The 15,978-nt window shown below is 32.6% G+C and overlaps 1 protein-coding gene across 1 annotated transcript in view; it reads right to left on the reverse strand.

Moving 5' to 3' along the window:
• The window catches only part of Isha (Insulator su(Hw) mRNA adaptor), a 314,370-nt gene that overhangs the window by 44,958 nt on the left and 253,434 nt on the right, over positions 1–15,978 (reverse strand). The window contains exon 13 of the mRNA XM_090409621.1: positions 13,202–13,376. Within this exon, the coding sequence (XP_090265747.1) occupies positions 13,202–13,376 (175 nt within the window). The remainder of the gene's footprint in view (positions 1–13,201; positions 13,377–15,978) is intronic.

Here is a 15,978-nt window from a genome sequence, read left to right on the forward strand (position 1 = left end):
AAGTTTATGAGAAAAACTACAAAGTATACTCTATTTGATCACAAAAGAAACGAAGATATTATGAAAGAATTAAACCAAGAACCAGTAATTGAAAAAATTAAAAAATATAAACATAGATGGATGGAACACGTTCAAAGAATGAAAACAGAAAGATTACCAAAACAAGCCATTAGGAAAAAGAAAACCAGGACGTCCTCTTAAACGATTCAACAATGACTTCTAAGGCCGGAACAGGCCATACTAGGCCTAAATCCTTGATACGTATGATGATGATGATGATGATGATTTAACATATTAAAAGAAAGACAAATACCAAATAATATCCTAAAAGCTGTCACAAGTATATATGAAAATAATCAAATACAAATAAGATTAAATCATGAGCTATCATATACAAGAGAGATAAACCAAGGGGTCCGACAGGGATGTCCCCTCTCACCAACTCTTTTTAATATCTACTTAAATGAAATAATAATAAAATGGAGTAAAAATTTACATCAAGGAATTAAACTTTCACCTACAGTTAACTTAAACACTCTCCTCTTTGCAGATGACCAAATAATAATTAGATAACTTACAGAAAGCTATTTTAAATCTAAATGAGATATCCAAAGATTATGGTATGATAATATCAACGGAAAAATCAAAAACTATGGCCTTTAAAGGACAAGATCCAGCAAGAACTAAAATAGTATTAGATAACAAGATCTTAGAACAGGTGAATTCATTTAACTAATTAGGATGTATGATCACTTATGAAAATGAAAAAGATATAAACATAAAAATTGCAAAATATTTAAAAATAACAGGAGTAATTAACTCTATATTTAAACCAAACCTAGTTCAAAAACAAACCAGGCTAAAAGTATAGAATACATTAGCCCTACTGGTCTTAATGTATGGAAGCGAAATCTGGACAATAAAACAAAAAGACAAACCAAGATTAACAACAGCAGAAATGAAGTTTATGAGAAAAACTGCAAAGTATACCCTATTTGATCACAAAAGAAACGAAGATATTATGAAAGAATTAAACCAAGAACCAGTAATTGAAAAAATTAAAAAATATAAACATAGATGGATGGAACACGTTCAAAGAATGAAAACAGAAAGATTACCAAAAAAAGCCTTAAAGTACAAGCCATTAGGAAAAAGAAAACCTGGACGTCCTCTTAAACGATGACTTCTAAGGCTGGAACAGGCCATACTAGGCCTAAATCCTTGATACGTATGATGATGATGAGGAGGACAAGTTAAAACAGACAAGAGTAACTACTTTGAACGGGGACCCCCCATTTACTAGAGGACCAAGACCAAAGGCAGAAGATCCTTATTTTGTGCATTACAAATTACTTTCCCCCAGACAGTTGACACTGAGTACAATAACTCTTCATGTATAATAATGAAGCCCCTTTCACTATGCTCACAAGGCTTTGATAATTTGTTACAGTGTTCACAACAGGAAGAGTCAATAAAATAAATAATCACATTATATATTAATGTTGATAACCAGAACATGTTATATGTATGTTCTCCCTATGACAGGAAGTAACACCCCCCCCCCCCCCCCCAGATGTTAGCAAAATCAATATATCCAGTTGCAAAACAGGTACCAAACAACTAACTTATAGCTATTGAGAAAGAGAGAGAGAGAAAAAGACACGATTGCATAAAAAAGTGTTGGATAATTATCTTCCTTTAGTGGCATCATTCATTATCACAACTAAAACTAATGAAGTTGTGATAATGAGTTTTTTTTTTTTTTTTTTTTTTTTTTTTTGACATGTGATGGAGACAATTTTGTTTCAATGAATTAAGGTTTCCATGGCTTGATACATTCATGCTTTTATGGTAGAAGCTACTATTTCATTAAACAGTAATTTCTAATAACTAGTTTCACACAACATTTTTGTACACTTCTTCAGATCAAAAACAAATGGGGGTGGGGGTATTATTAACAGAGAGATTTCAGAATTAACAACTGTTATTATATGAAACTAGTTATTAAATAATAATTTCTTAAGTTGCATATGGTACCTTCCAGACACAAAATCATGGATAATTTTGTTTTACCTAATTTTGCTATTAATGGTGCAATTATAGCAAATCTGAAAAATCATTGCAAACCATTTTGTTTAAGTAGAGTTGAACCAAGAGAAGCTCGACAATGAAAACTATTACACACACTGTTGTTAATACCTCATACAAATTGTTTACATAAAATATTGTAGTATAATGATCAAAGGTGAATTTTTGAGTGTCAATGTTTTTATTGTTTTTGTCAGAAGAATCTGAATGTTTGTGAAAAAATCAGGATTAATTCTATCAAGTAGTGGTATGAGTTATGTAATAATCCGCTAAGTGTATCCAAAGGGGTGTATGGGTGTTATAATGCATTTTTATTCAACTCCAACTCAATTTTGGTTTGCACATACTAGATGTATAATTTCGTCTAATTTTGCCACAACCAATGGTTTAAATGAAACCAAAATTAAGATAATTTAACAGATGTTAATAAAGATTCTAAGGACTAAATTTCGTTTTAAGTTTCTTCCAGCCAGTGCCCCTGCAAATGGTTGGTTGAAACAAAAATTGGAATGGTTTGACAAGTTTTTGTAAGTATTCCAAATATTGATTTTCACTGAAATCCATCCAGCCAGAATTGCAGAATAGCTCTAAATAAGTATGAACAGAACTGTTTGCATAGGTACATTTGTCTTTCCTAGGTTTTGTACTAGGTACTAAATACTAGGTGCTATTTCTTGAAAATTAAAACTAGAAATACTGATTTGCAATTTTATTTTCTGCTTAAATTAGTTCTGTTATTATGAGATATTAGTAAATCATAAGTGCTGGATTGAATCCAACACTTGCAATTCAATACTGGCACAAGTGTTTGCAAAATATGTCCTTTAGGTTGCCTCAACCACATGTGTAAAGTAACTAATATTATGAATATGCCTCCAAGGACTCATCGAGGGAAGTCCCATTTAAGCACTCAGATGCACTTACACCATCTAATGGTAACTCATCCCACACACACACATGCCAAGAGAGAAACCTGGAGCTAACATACTTCCTAATATATCTAGTCAGCTTCAAGGGATGACTCAGAGTTCTACCTCCACAATGTATAATTTGCAAGATCTCGCTTGTGTCTGTATCATAAGATCACCCTTACTAACTCGTTTATATATTTATATCATATATCTTCTCCATCTTTTCTCACACTTTGAAGATCATATTCCGTCAGTCTGTCCTCATATGCACAATTCACAGACTAGTTACCACTCGGTTACTTGCTGGTGGATCATTTCAACTGTCTTCTCACCTCTTTGGAACCAAGGTGGGCAATTTTCACATCTGTTTCAACTAGCTGACATAGAATTATAAGTTAGAATTGTGCAAATTTTGGCGATAAAAACAATCTAACTGAAACCAAAATTTATATTAACAAATTCTAATAATCATCCTAAACACCAAATTTTATTAAATTCCAGCCAGCTAGAGCAGAGGTAATGCTATCTATAATTTCATCCATGTTTTACCACTGCAGAAGGTCTGACAAAAAAAAAGTCCATTCATTCAGCCCATTCAGTTCTCTGGGAAGAACTTGCTGTGAACAGACAAAAAAAAGTTCTTTCACATTTTGTGAAATTCACCTACAAATAGATGGATAAACAGATTTCTATAAACGAATGTCTGCCTGCCTTTGAAATATGTATTTTTAAAAAAATAAGGTAACAAATACCATAAAAACAGTTGAGTAAATCTTTTTTTTTTTTTTTTTTATTTAGAGCAAACTTTAAAAATAAATAAATTAATTAAAAAAAAACATCAGTATAAGCCCTCCATATTTAACTCAGCATAGATCCAACCCATAATTCAGGTCTTGCCCTATGCACTCCAGCATTATTGGAATAACTGCAGCTATGGTGCATCTCATTTTAATTCATTTAATTCTTGTAGTTAAATCATTTTTGAAATGTAATTTCAGAACCTTCTGGGAAATTGAACCTTTTCTACCAAATGCAGATCTAGGAAATGGGAATTTCTCATACGGAAGTTTGTTAATGATAATATACACTTTTGTCTCCCTACTGTTACAATTTTTAACACCTACTGATTAAGAATGGAATAGACACGCAAAACTTGAGCAAGAAAACAACTTGCAGCTTGCAATTGAAATACCAGTAAATGTTAAAATCTAAAAAACTGCAAATAAAAGCTCTGCATGGTATTTTTATTAGGATGAGTTGTCTGTACAGATTTGGTTTACTAACATTAATTAGCCTGATGTTAATCATTGTGCAAATGAACCCTGAAGTTTTCTGGTAATTTTCAAAATAAAAATGTTAAGTGAATTACAGCCAGTTCTAACTACAGCAAACTTGCAAAGAAGAGACAGCAACAGTTATGTCATAGTTAATTTTCTTTAGAATAGCACTGATGGCATAGAGATCTCATCAAGACTTTCTGATAGTTTGCTATAGTGAGTAATTGTCATAATGGTTAAAAAATTCTTTTAGGACTAATTGTCCATTCTTATAGAATATAAATAAAAGCTGTATACTACTTACATTTCACTTGCACCCCCACACATTTCACATATTTGCATCCTTCTCCCACCCCCATCCCTGATGTGAATGATGTAGTTTCAAATAATTGGTATTAATGGTTACATGATACCCAATATTCAAAAACAAATTCATTACATCTGTGTAGTTTCATATTAGAATTGCAATATTAACAGTAAAAATGAAGGGGAGGGAGATGTCTGAATTTTGAAATGTGCAGACCACTGTATATAAACATCAAATTTTATAAGTTCTAAAATATATTCAAAGTTATTATGGACTAAAAGTACCTTTGTTGCACACTAAGCTAATGTCTGTTAATGATATGTAACAATTATCTAACAAAAAAAAAAAAAAAAAAAAAAAAAAAAAAAAAAAAAAAAAAAATTAAATATCAAATGTAGTAAGCTGAAGTATATATATTGCTTACAAGTTTTAATACAACAGTTTTCATACTATGATTGGTTATTTTAACATAATCCGCATTTGATATTTAACATTTCTAAGAACAACCATAACATACTTGTTTTGTAAATGTTCCAAGAAAGGTGATTTAAACTCTTTAATGGTTTCTGGGATAGAGAAACCAGAAGCCAGCATACCCTACAAAAGTACATAAACGAAGACAAGCATGACATGCATTATGCATGTGTAACCATCTAACAAATGCAATTAGACTATTTATAAGCAGGGCATCAATAGAATACTATGTGGAAGATACACTCATCCACTAATCATATTTCAATTTAGCACACTCATAAACATCTGCAAAAGAACTGAGACAAACATATCTGAGGTTTTCTCTTGATGAAATGTAACACAGCCTTTAGAAAAGCTATGCCATAATTTTTAATTATGCATAGATATGAAACAGTACATATGCTCATATCATATGACAATGATCTAACAATTATTTCAGATAAAATTTGCTAAATATTAAGGCTGCATAAGATGTTTTATGACACAAAGCAACAGCAAAAATTTCCCAAAGTGACACAGAGAAAAACTACTGAAATGATTTCTTGAGAAACAAAGTATCAATACTTTTTTCTTTCTCAATATGCACAGGACCATATATGACTTCCAACAAAGATTAAATACCAAATGCAGATGGAAGTTAAGTGATATTTCTTAGAGTTTTACAAACAACAATCCTCACTCATAGTTATGGTTTGCTATTTAAATATTCACGCAATTCAAAATTTCACCAGAGTGTGTGAAATTTTCAGATTGTGTAACTTCCATTTTTATGTATAAGGTAATGCTCAGAAATGCATATAATTCTTAATATGCCCACATATCCCAGTTGGAAGAATTGATATTCCATTTGACTGGAAAAGACTCATGAATGACTCGTCATGATAAGAATTTTGATGTGGATTTTTTGAACTGAAGGTGAATTAATCTCATATGGAGGTAGAAGTGTGTTTACTTTCTCCTGGTAACTCTGGTATGTCACTCAACATATAAACTAAATTCTATTAGTGGGTGATAGATGACAAAGTATTTATGGACGTGGAATGTGTGGTATTGTGTGGATTAGGCTTCCCAATCACCTGCTACCAATTACTCTGTCTGACTATGCAAGGTCATTAAAGGCCATGCTATGGCTAGGAGACCAGGGTAACATATCTATCACATACAAATACTTGGCTTATTACAGTATGATTACTTCAAATGACAGCCGCAACAGTTACTGCTTATCTACCTACCCAAATCACACCATGCATGATTCTTTCCATCAAAATGCAACATTATTTGATTATTCATGAGATCTGAAATCCTACACCAGGGAATGTCAAATCTCTAAACCTGGAATTCCCTATGTTTTGATGAACGCTGGCTCAATGTTTCTGTGTCCTACTTTACTACGTTCATTTGCTATTTTTAAATCTCTCCAAATTCTCAAAAATCATTCTCTTGGAAGCTTGATTTTTCTGCAATTCAACTTCCCATTAAAGTCATTTTCTTTGACAACTTCACCATTCATGACTCAAAATAGAAGAAATGCAAATTATCCTCCACCCTGAAATAGTGGATAATCACCATTCTCACAAGCTTTGATCTTTTCCTGAGTCCAGTTCACCTACTAAGTATGCTGTAGATGTCAGTTCTCCATGTCAACTCAAATAATAACTCCACTGAATACCCTTACTCCACCCACTCCTAGGTTCATGTCCTTTGGACAAACAGTAATCAGATTGTTATGGGCTGATTACAGTTTCTGAATTGCTGATTCATAAACCTGCTTTGACCAAATAACTGAAATTATTTTTGATATAAAAGTTAAGGACAGCATCTCATTTTGCTAAAAGTTTCCCATGCACTATCCAAACCTTTATCTAAAAATGCATATACCAGTAGCTCAAGACAAAAATTCCAGCTTTATACATAACCTACACTCCAGCTTGCAACAACTGGGGGGGGGGGGGGGGGGCTTTGTTGCAATGAATTACAGAAATCTTGTCTCTCCATCCACAAAGTAGGTACATACCACATGCAAAGACCACTAAGCACAATTTCTGCTCTTCCACTTTCTCTTGGGTTTAAGATATTATTATATCATCTGAGAATAAAGGTGGCCTTCTGACTTTTTTCTCCTCCACAGATGACAAAGGAATAGTATTTCCTACTATATCAAGAACAGTTAACATTCTCTGGTCTCACAATGAAGTGTCTTGAAATTAGACATCAACAAGTCACCTGGTCCTAATGATGCCTATCATAGGAATATTGTCTCTACAGTCTTTCATACTACTCAAAAATCTATCTACAAAGTACAGAAGGAAGTCTACTATTCAGCCTATTCCAACAAAGAGATAAGAAGAATTGCTAACTTACTAACTGCTGTTTTCCCCATTCATCTTTCATTCCATCTACTTTGGTTTTGTAGAATGGCTTTCTCATGAAATGTTCCCAAAGACTTCAGATCTTCAAAAAGAATATCAACAGATTATTTTCCCTCTTGATCCTTGACCCTTCCCCACTACTGATTTGCTAGGCTTTGCAGCCTATCATGTGTGAGTGATATAAAAGTCATTAAACAACCATCTCATCATTTTTACTAGAAGTCTCCCCAAAATAATAGAAAATGTCAATTTCTTTACCACTTTGAAGCTCACCAATATGGATTTTGTGATCCACATCAGATTTCTTAGTCAATATCCCCACCTCTCGACACAAGCCATGGAAAGATTTGGAAAAACTTGATTTCTCTTAACAAATGACTGGGTCCATTCAAATGTCAAGAATATCTGCTTAGCAAACTACCACCCTTTCTAATTGGTTAGTTTCCTTTTCTACATGTATTTATTCCTTACATGTTATAACAGATTGGCACTGTTTCTCTTCATCTGACAAGCCTTGTGCTCAAACAATCAAGATTCAAGATATTCCATAACCAGCATTTTAACCAATGACATAACTGACCAGATGAGTGAGGACAAGTTTGTGAAATGACAAAAACAGTCTTGTCTTCTTTCTTATTGAATGATCTCTTCGCATGCAAACTCTGTTTGCTTACACTTGGATAATGGATAAACCAATAATATAATTTCTTTGCATCTTTAATTTAATTTAATTTATAACCTTGAAAAAACTTGCACCAACTGGTTCTGATCCAGAGTATTTTAATAATAAGGTGAGCTTTTCACTACTCATATATTGGAAATATGACCTCTGCATTACCTCAATCCAAATGGATCTGGCTCCCACTGATGAAACCTCAATAAAGATCGAAACTGACTGGGTAGTGGCCTTTCCCATAAAGTTTAGCATTATATACACCCAAATGTGTGCTTTGGATTATGGGATACTAAAGCAATTAATGTGAATTCATTAGCCTCTATATACAAGTAGCTTAGTCATGAAGATACTTCACATGCAAACTTTGTCTGCTTACACTTGGATAAAGGATAAATTAAGAATACAATCTCTTGATATCTTTAATTTGATCCCACTTTCAAGATTCATAGGTGCAGGTGCTAACCTTATGCAAATTCCAGATCTATCCAACTTTACAATTTCACATTTATAGTGCACCAAAATACTCCTGAAAAATGCTTAATAGGAAATCTGGTTAATTAATGACCTCGCCATTCCACTCATAGGCTTGGTTCAATCATTTTATTGTAGACACTGCATTTTGCATGGCTTTTTCAAGGGCAATGATCTGCCGTCATTTGTTCACCTTTCTCTAGATCGATTAAAATACATAAAGCAAAACTGGTATCCATTCACCATAGCTTCATATCTACCAAAGCAACTTGCTACCAAATCCCCATACTACTCCAAGAACTGTGACCTCCAGTAGCTGTTTGAGAAGCATCAACAGAGTGTCTTTCTTCTTCATCACTTCTCTACATATGAGTCTAAAATAAAGTAAATCTGAGATAAAAATAAAGCTGAAAATTTAAAACTCTGGTCTGAAAGGAATGCATCTATTTTTGTTTTTGGTTCAGTGGAACATTTCATAGTACCAGGAACCTGCAAAATTCTGTGAAGATGGGAGGGAAAATTTAAAAAAACGTCTGTGTGATATGGTGCTGCATATCACACAGACATCCCCAAGTGTTTATTAAAACTTTCTTTACATGTGTGATATGTATAATGAGGAACTTCATAAATAATTAATAAAATTTATTTATGAGATTATTTAAATAACATGCAGGCAATTCTAATGAAAACTGAAACATTTACACCTACAAATGTAATAACCAGATTGAGTGATATTCAAGCAATAGTGAAATACAGCACACAAAAACAGTATATCAAGCTGCAGCTCACTCAGAAAATGGTATTTATACCATTTGAAATTGAAAATCTGGACAAATATTAGGATGGTATAAACAAAAATTGGAGCAGAATATTACTAAACTCACCAGGAATTCATAATGAACAAAATATATGTTGACCCCCACCCCCAAAAAAGTAATATTAGATTTGAAATGTATCAACCTTTAAGGGATATGCATACTGTGTTCCATATTTCATGAAATGGTGACTGTTGTAAAATGTTCTTTCTATTCATATGGAAAAATGGACTTGGCATAAAAATGTCATCAGTGCAAAAACTGCAATCAAGTTTTCATAAATATTGTGCACTGGAAGTATCCAGCATCAACATGAAGTCATCCTGGAAGATTATACAGTTCCCACAGCAGATGAACCATTTAATAGCATTTCACATGTCATTATTAAATAATGTATGAGAACCATGATGCCACAAGTAGGTGAGGGTGATCATGCAATTTTGAAATGGAAAATAGCTAGATAGGCATAACTTGAATGAAGACTAGTATGAAGCTGCAGGGTTGTAGACTATGACAAACTAAGTAAAAAGACTGGTGACCTGCCACAGCATGATAAAGCAATGATTGGGGGGGGGGGAGTAAATCTGGATAAATGTATGTCTTGGAATTTGTTCAAAATCAGCTAACAAAGCAATGTCAAATCCCTGGGGGTTAGGAGAACAAATAGTGGGGTGAAATAATGAATTATGCAGGAGCTGAAGTGAAGCATGTCATGGAGGAGATATAAAGATGAGGAGCAGCATGAGAATAATGAAGAGAACAAGAAGTTGACAAAAAATAGTGGAGGGAGATACTGATACATGAAAAGAGATTAGTTAGGAAGCAAAATGAAATTCCAGACAATTCTACAGTTATATAGCTAGCAGAAGGAAAAATGAATGCGGGAGATTAACCTTAGTTGACAGCGTTTAATGAGTGTCATCAATGTATTTCAAGTTGGGAAGAAATTTCAAGTTCAGGAAGTGAAGTGTTGGAATTTGAAGAAAGAACAATATTAATAAGACTGATTAGATGATATACCACAACACATATTAGTGGAATGTGCAAAGAAACTGATGAGATGGATATTCAATCATAGCCTGGTTACCAGGATTACTGATTGATAAGAGCTAGAGAGCTGTGTATGTGGTCCAATTTTTTTAAAAGTTGACCAGCAGTGCACCATAAAATTATGAGACTGCTGTTCTTTAATTTATATATCAATAACATAATTCCAGATCTGAGAGGAGATAATCTAGATAATCATGTAAATAGTGATATACTAAACTGAGAAGAGCAATTTCAGAAAGCTCTGATGTGTTGTTACATGAAAAGGTTTGTACTTTAGGCAGATGAATGCCATCCCAATGAGGTGGCAATTTTCTGGTTTTAAAGTAGGGATAAGGAAGTAATAGTTCTGAGGTGTAAGGCACTATCAGGCTACATATGAATACTGGTCACCTGGATGTTTGGTGATAAAGTGCATAGGTGACTGATTCTGAAGACTGGAATAGTGAATATGAGAACAGATTAAGGGAACTCAGGCATAATAAGTGGTGAGAGAATAAGAGATCATATCTGGAAATTGTAAGAGTTATGTAAGGAAGTGAAAACATTTTTTGCATGTGAGTGCTTCAATGCTGAATTTACAAGGCATGATATGAATGTAGTATATTGTGAGTCCAGCCTCCCACAATGAGTTTACCACCTCCAATGAGAAGTATAAACAATACTATTGTACCCTTAGCATTCTATAGGTTGTTTAACGAGAAGACAACGTTTGTATATAATGTTGTGTAAATGAATTTGAATATCTAAGTACTCTTGCACTTGCTGGACAAGAATTCCCATTCTTCAGATCTCAGCAGTTAGAAACGGAGCAAAAGAAATAATTTTATTGTTGAATCATCATCTAATTTCTCAAGTCATCAAACAACATAAAACCAACATTAAGCACATTCTTAAAGCACCTGAAATTAGTTTCTAAGACTGGCCAGGACTCTTCAAAATAGCAACTATACCTTTATATTATGAGTAACATTGAAAGTAATGTTATCATAAACAAACCTCCAATAATATATAAAATCACCTTTGCCATAATAGGTCTTGTTTTAGTAATCTGGGGGGGGGGGGGGGAATAACATTGTAATTAACATTTCATCATCATCATAACACTAATTACGGGTATAGACCATATTGGTCTGTTCCGGTCTCATTATCCATCCAATATCCTTTTTTATTCGATATCCTTTAGGATATCGGGTGTTGGCCATTCGGTTTACATGTTCTATTCATTTCACATTCCTTTATTTGGACACAAGTTACATGATTATTCCAAGAATAATTGGAATGATATCATAATATACAGGCTTAATTTGCTTCACTTCACATCTTGTTCAAAAAGAATGCAGCACAATAAACTTGATTGCAAAGTCACAATTGAAAGAGTTGAATGCCAATGTCAAATTTTCAGAAATGTAGACTTTTTTGGGCACAGTTAACTACAGAGCATGCCACAGATGCCTTTAGAGGTTTAAAAATAAGTCAGTGAAGATTGCAGAAGTCAACTTGTACTTTATGTATGTACCATAATGGTTTATGTTCTATGTTTTGTTCAAACCATATTTTTGAAGATTTGTTACACATGTTCAAAAATGTGGTTTTTGGGATGTCAGAGAGGATTCAAAATTTCATGAAAAATAAAGGAAAGAAAGAGTCAATTGGTGCATTGCAATCATGAAAATTAAGTACCAATGCTCCAATGCATGAAAATATGCTGTTGATCAGAAGTATAAAAGTAAGTTAATTATCTGTGGAAGTTTTTCAGAGATCAGTTTGTTACACAAAACTGTAGATTCAAAAATGTAATTTTTATATGGTACTGGTTTCTGGAATGCCAGAGAAAAAGTGAAGAGAAGTATCAAACTAAAATGAATTAATATTAATTAAAAGAGACTTTGGCCACAAATACATTCTATACTAAAGTTTGTAAAGTTGGTAGAGAACAGTAAAGTCAGTTAAATGAGGCCGATCAAGAAAGTTTCTCATTCAGCAGATTGCAGTTGCTGGTCAGATTATACATCTATCGTCAAAGCAAGGTATATGCATAAACAAAAATCTTAAATTTCAGATGAAAGTTTTGAATTATTTCTAAAATATAACTTAAGAAAAATTAGTTAAATAAAGTTAGTACATATGGAGTTTTATCTACATGATTAAGATTAAACCACAAAACTTTAATAAAAAGCGTATTTGTAGTATTTTGATTCATAAAAACTATATATGCATGCACACCAAATAGATTTTATAATACTAAAGCTTCTTGAAAACCAAACAATTGTCAAAAATACAAGAACGTATAAAGTTTACTGCCTGACAATAAAACTAATTTCTCAGATATAGTCTACGTATAAGCGTAGTAGAGTTTAGTAGATTTACTTAGTACATATTACACTCTAAACGAAGGGAAGCAAAGTTTTATATACAATTTCATAGAAAGATGCAGTAATAACAAACTGGCTTTTAAAAATAAAAACACACTTTTTAAGGTAGTGATGAAAAGATTGAGTACTGGTTCAAAATAAACTGAAACTATACTTTTTTTTTTTTTTTTTTTTTTTTTTAAATGTTTACCAAAAGAATAAGCTTAAGTTAATTGCCACTGTAATTACTGCATTTCAAAAATAAGAGCACCATATTTTCTTTTGTTCAATTTGATTTCAATGTTCTTCAATAAATGCAACTAATAAATAAAAAAATATTTATTAGTGTAGTTTCACCTTTCATATTCTTCCAAATTTTTATGATGTCCAGCGTTCACTACCATGAACTTACCTCTTAGTTTTTCGGGAAGGGTATCCTCATCAATGAATCCTCCTTCTTCTAGAATTTCCAATTCTTCAACAGCTTTAGGTAATTTTTCATAAGGTATATAGGTGACACCAAGCTCAACTTCCCAGTATTCCTTATATTCTTTTCCTTTCATTCCTTTTCCAGGAGCCCAAGCTATCTATGGGAGTTTAAAAAATGCATACAAATAAACAGTGGTGTACCCTTAAGATTTTGAAGCCTAAATAGCACAGGTTCACGTTGTATTTAAAAGTGAAACAGCAAGTGAAATGAGCTAAACAACTGGCCAGCAAGAATTAATCACCAATACTGAGTGATTTTTGTAACTTATCCAAATGTGTAATACTCTCATTAAACAAAGAAGTTTAATATGTTCTATGACCTTTCTTTTAAAGTAGTTAACACAGAATGCATATTATTTTTATTTTAAATAAGTTTTTAAAACTACATATAGTCGAATATATATTCATGATTCTATATTGTGATGTTATGATTGCAACAATTATGCAGAAAAGTCATTACTACACACACACACACACACAATCAGTAGTAGTAGTAGTATATTAGTAGTGAATATTGTGAAATACGCAGGCATGATATAGGCCTACAAGAATTTTTTTTTAAAAAAAACTTATATGGGTTTCTTTTTAGTCTGTAATCAGATCTAATATTCTGTGCACTCATGTCAAAATATTCATGTGCATGTTTCAATGCAGAATAAGGCTATGCCTAGCAAAAGTGAATAGTCTAGATTTACATTATCATTACTTTCTTTGCCCAAGTAATAAAAATCAATGAGCATAATTAAAAAATAGGTGTTTTTTAAAACTACATAAGCAAAGTGTGAGTATATGGACAGACTGATTTTTTAAGCGGTATGTGTATATAGGTATGTAGCAATGTCAAAATGTGTTTATTTTATTTTATTTTTTTTTTTTAGCAAAAAAAAAAAAAAAAAAAAAAAAAAAAAAAATTCTGGTTTGTATAACAATAAAATGAATCAGAAAAAGGACTCCCACACAAGGCTTACTGCCTCAGCACTAAAGCCTTAGAGCTGAGCTGAGCTATCTTGACAAGCTCAGATGGTAAATACACTTTTTATGGCTTTGCAAGAAAAACTGATTAATCAGTTCTATCAGTGCAGAATACAATAGCATTTCTGCCAGTGACATTCACAATTGAATGCTACCAGCTTGAAAAAAATTTAACAACAATCCGAAATGCAGTACCAAAGTGGATCTATTGATAGAATGAAGAGGCAGGGGCTGAAGACATTTTGCTTACTTCCTTTAGAGCAGTGGTCGATAGAAAAATATAAGACATCATTGTATGGATAATATTTAATTCGGTTAACTTGGATTACCACCATCCTGAATGACAACGCAATTAAGAGTGAATCGTGGGAACAGTGACATGAATAGGACCTGTAAGATGGAGCAAGGTCATTAAAATAGTTATGGAGGCCAAAATGACGTATTTACCAATAAACGGATTCTGTGGTTCCCGCCCGTGGTAGATCCTATATATACCTATAGGATCTATAGGAAGATTGTATTACTGTCATTTTGTTATCTAAATTAAATTTTATATTTTATATATTATTTATCCCTCCTATCAAATACGTAATGTTAAGAAGGATCAAAAACAAGAACGTATCCCTTTGATGTTAAGCCAATATAATAACATACACTATATTATGCATACAATAAACACTGTAACTATAAAATAAACAATCTAAAAACTCACATAAGCGTCTTTTTTTTTTGCTTGTCCTGTCATAATTACGTAATAGTAAAATAGAGGGGGTTGATAAAAAATCAAGAAACTCTTGAAGGGGTCGACGGTCAAAGAAGTTTGGCAACCCCCTGCTTTAGAGCATAAAAGGCATTGGGATATATATATGTGTGTGTGTGTTTTATTTTACCTGTCTATATAATATACAGACAGATAACATGTATTATATATGTTAAAAAATGTTAATTTTCTTGACCATAACAGTTATAAAAAGACTTCTAATGGGACTATATCGATGAAGTACATATAATAAACAAGTATGCTTTGGTGAAACCAACTAGTTTCACCAAATAAGGCTGTTGGCATCTTCAGGGTACATAACTGATGTAAGGCACTAAAAAAAAAAAACTGTTACAAACTATTATAGTTTGTAACAGTTTTTTTACTTTTTAGTGCCTTACATCAGTTATGTACCCTGAAGATGCCAAGCCTTAGTTGGTGAAACTAGTTGGTAATGCATAGTTCTGTTTATTATATGTACTTGATCAATATAGTCCCATTAGAAGTCTTTTTATATGTATTATATATGTTAATATATGTATTATTGCAAAAAGACCTCCAAGAAAGGGAAATATTAAAACAGTGAGTTTTAATATTTCTGAGTTGCACATTTCTTGCAAATCAAGGTTCAGGAAAATGTATTAGCATTTTTTTAGATCTGTTATTCCTGACTCAACGAACTTCGTTGGAATAAAAAAAAATTTGCTAATGACGGGATGCTGCAGACTACAGTTATTCTTTTCCTTCTTAACATATCTATATTCTTGGCCTGGATGTTTGTGAATGACTTTAGACAGATGATACCGCTCAGTTTGAGTCCAATACTGTGCATATTGGATAAATGCTATGTTGTTGCTTTGGGTTTATGGCTGAAGATACTAAAGCTATTAGGGCTTAGTTGCTTCAGCTATAAAGCTATATAGATCAAATGCCTTGTGAGAAAGCATTTTTCATTCTCAGAAGGCTTC

The sequence above is a fragment of the Typopeltis vanoorti genome, chromosome 19 (genome assembly GCF_054136105.1).
Source record: "Typopeltis vanoorti isolate ZY-2024b chromosome 19, IOZ_Tvanoo_1.0, whole genome shotgun sequence".
In the NCBI taxonomy this organism is placed as follows: Eukaryota; Metazoa; Arthropoda; class Arachnida; order Uropygi; family Thelyphonidae; genus Typopeltis; species Typopeltis vanoorti.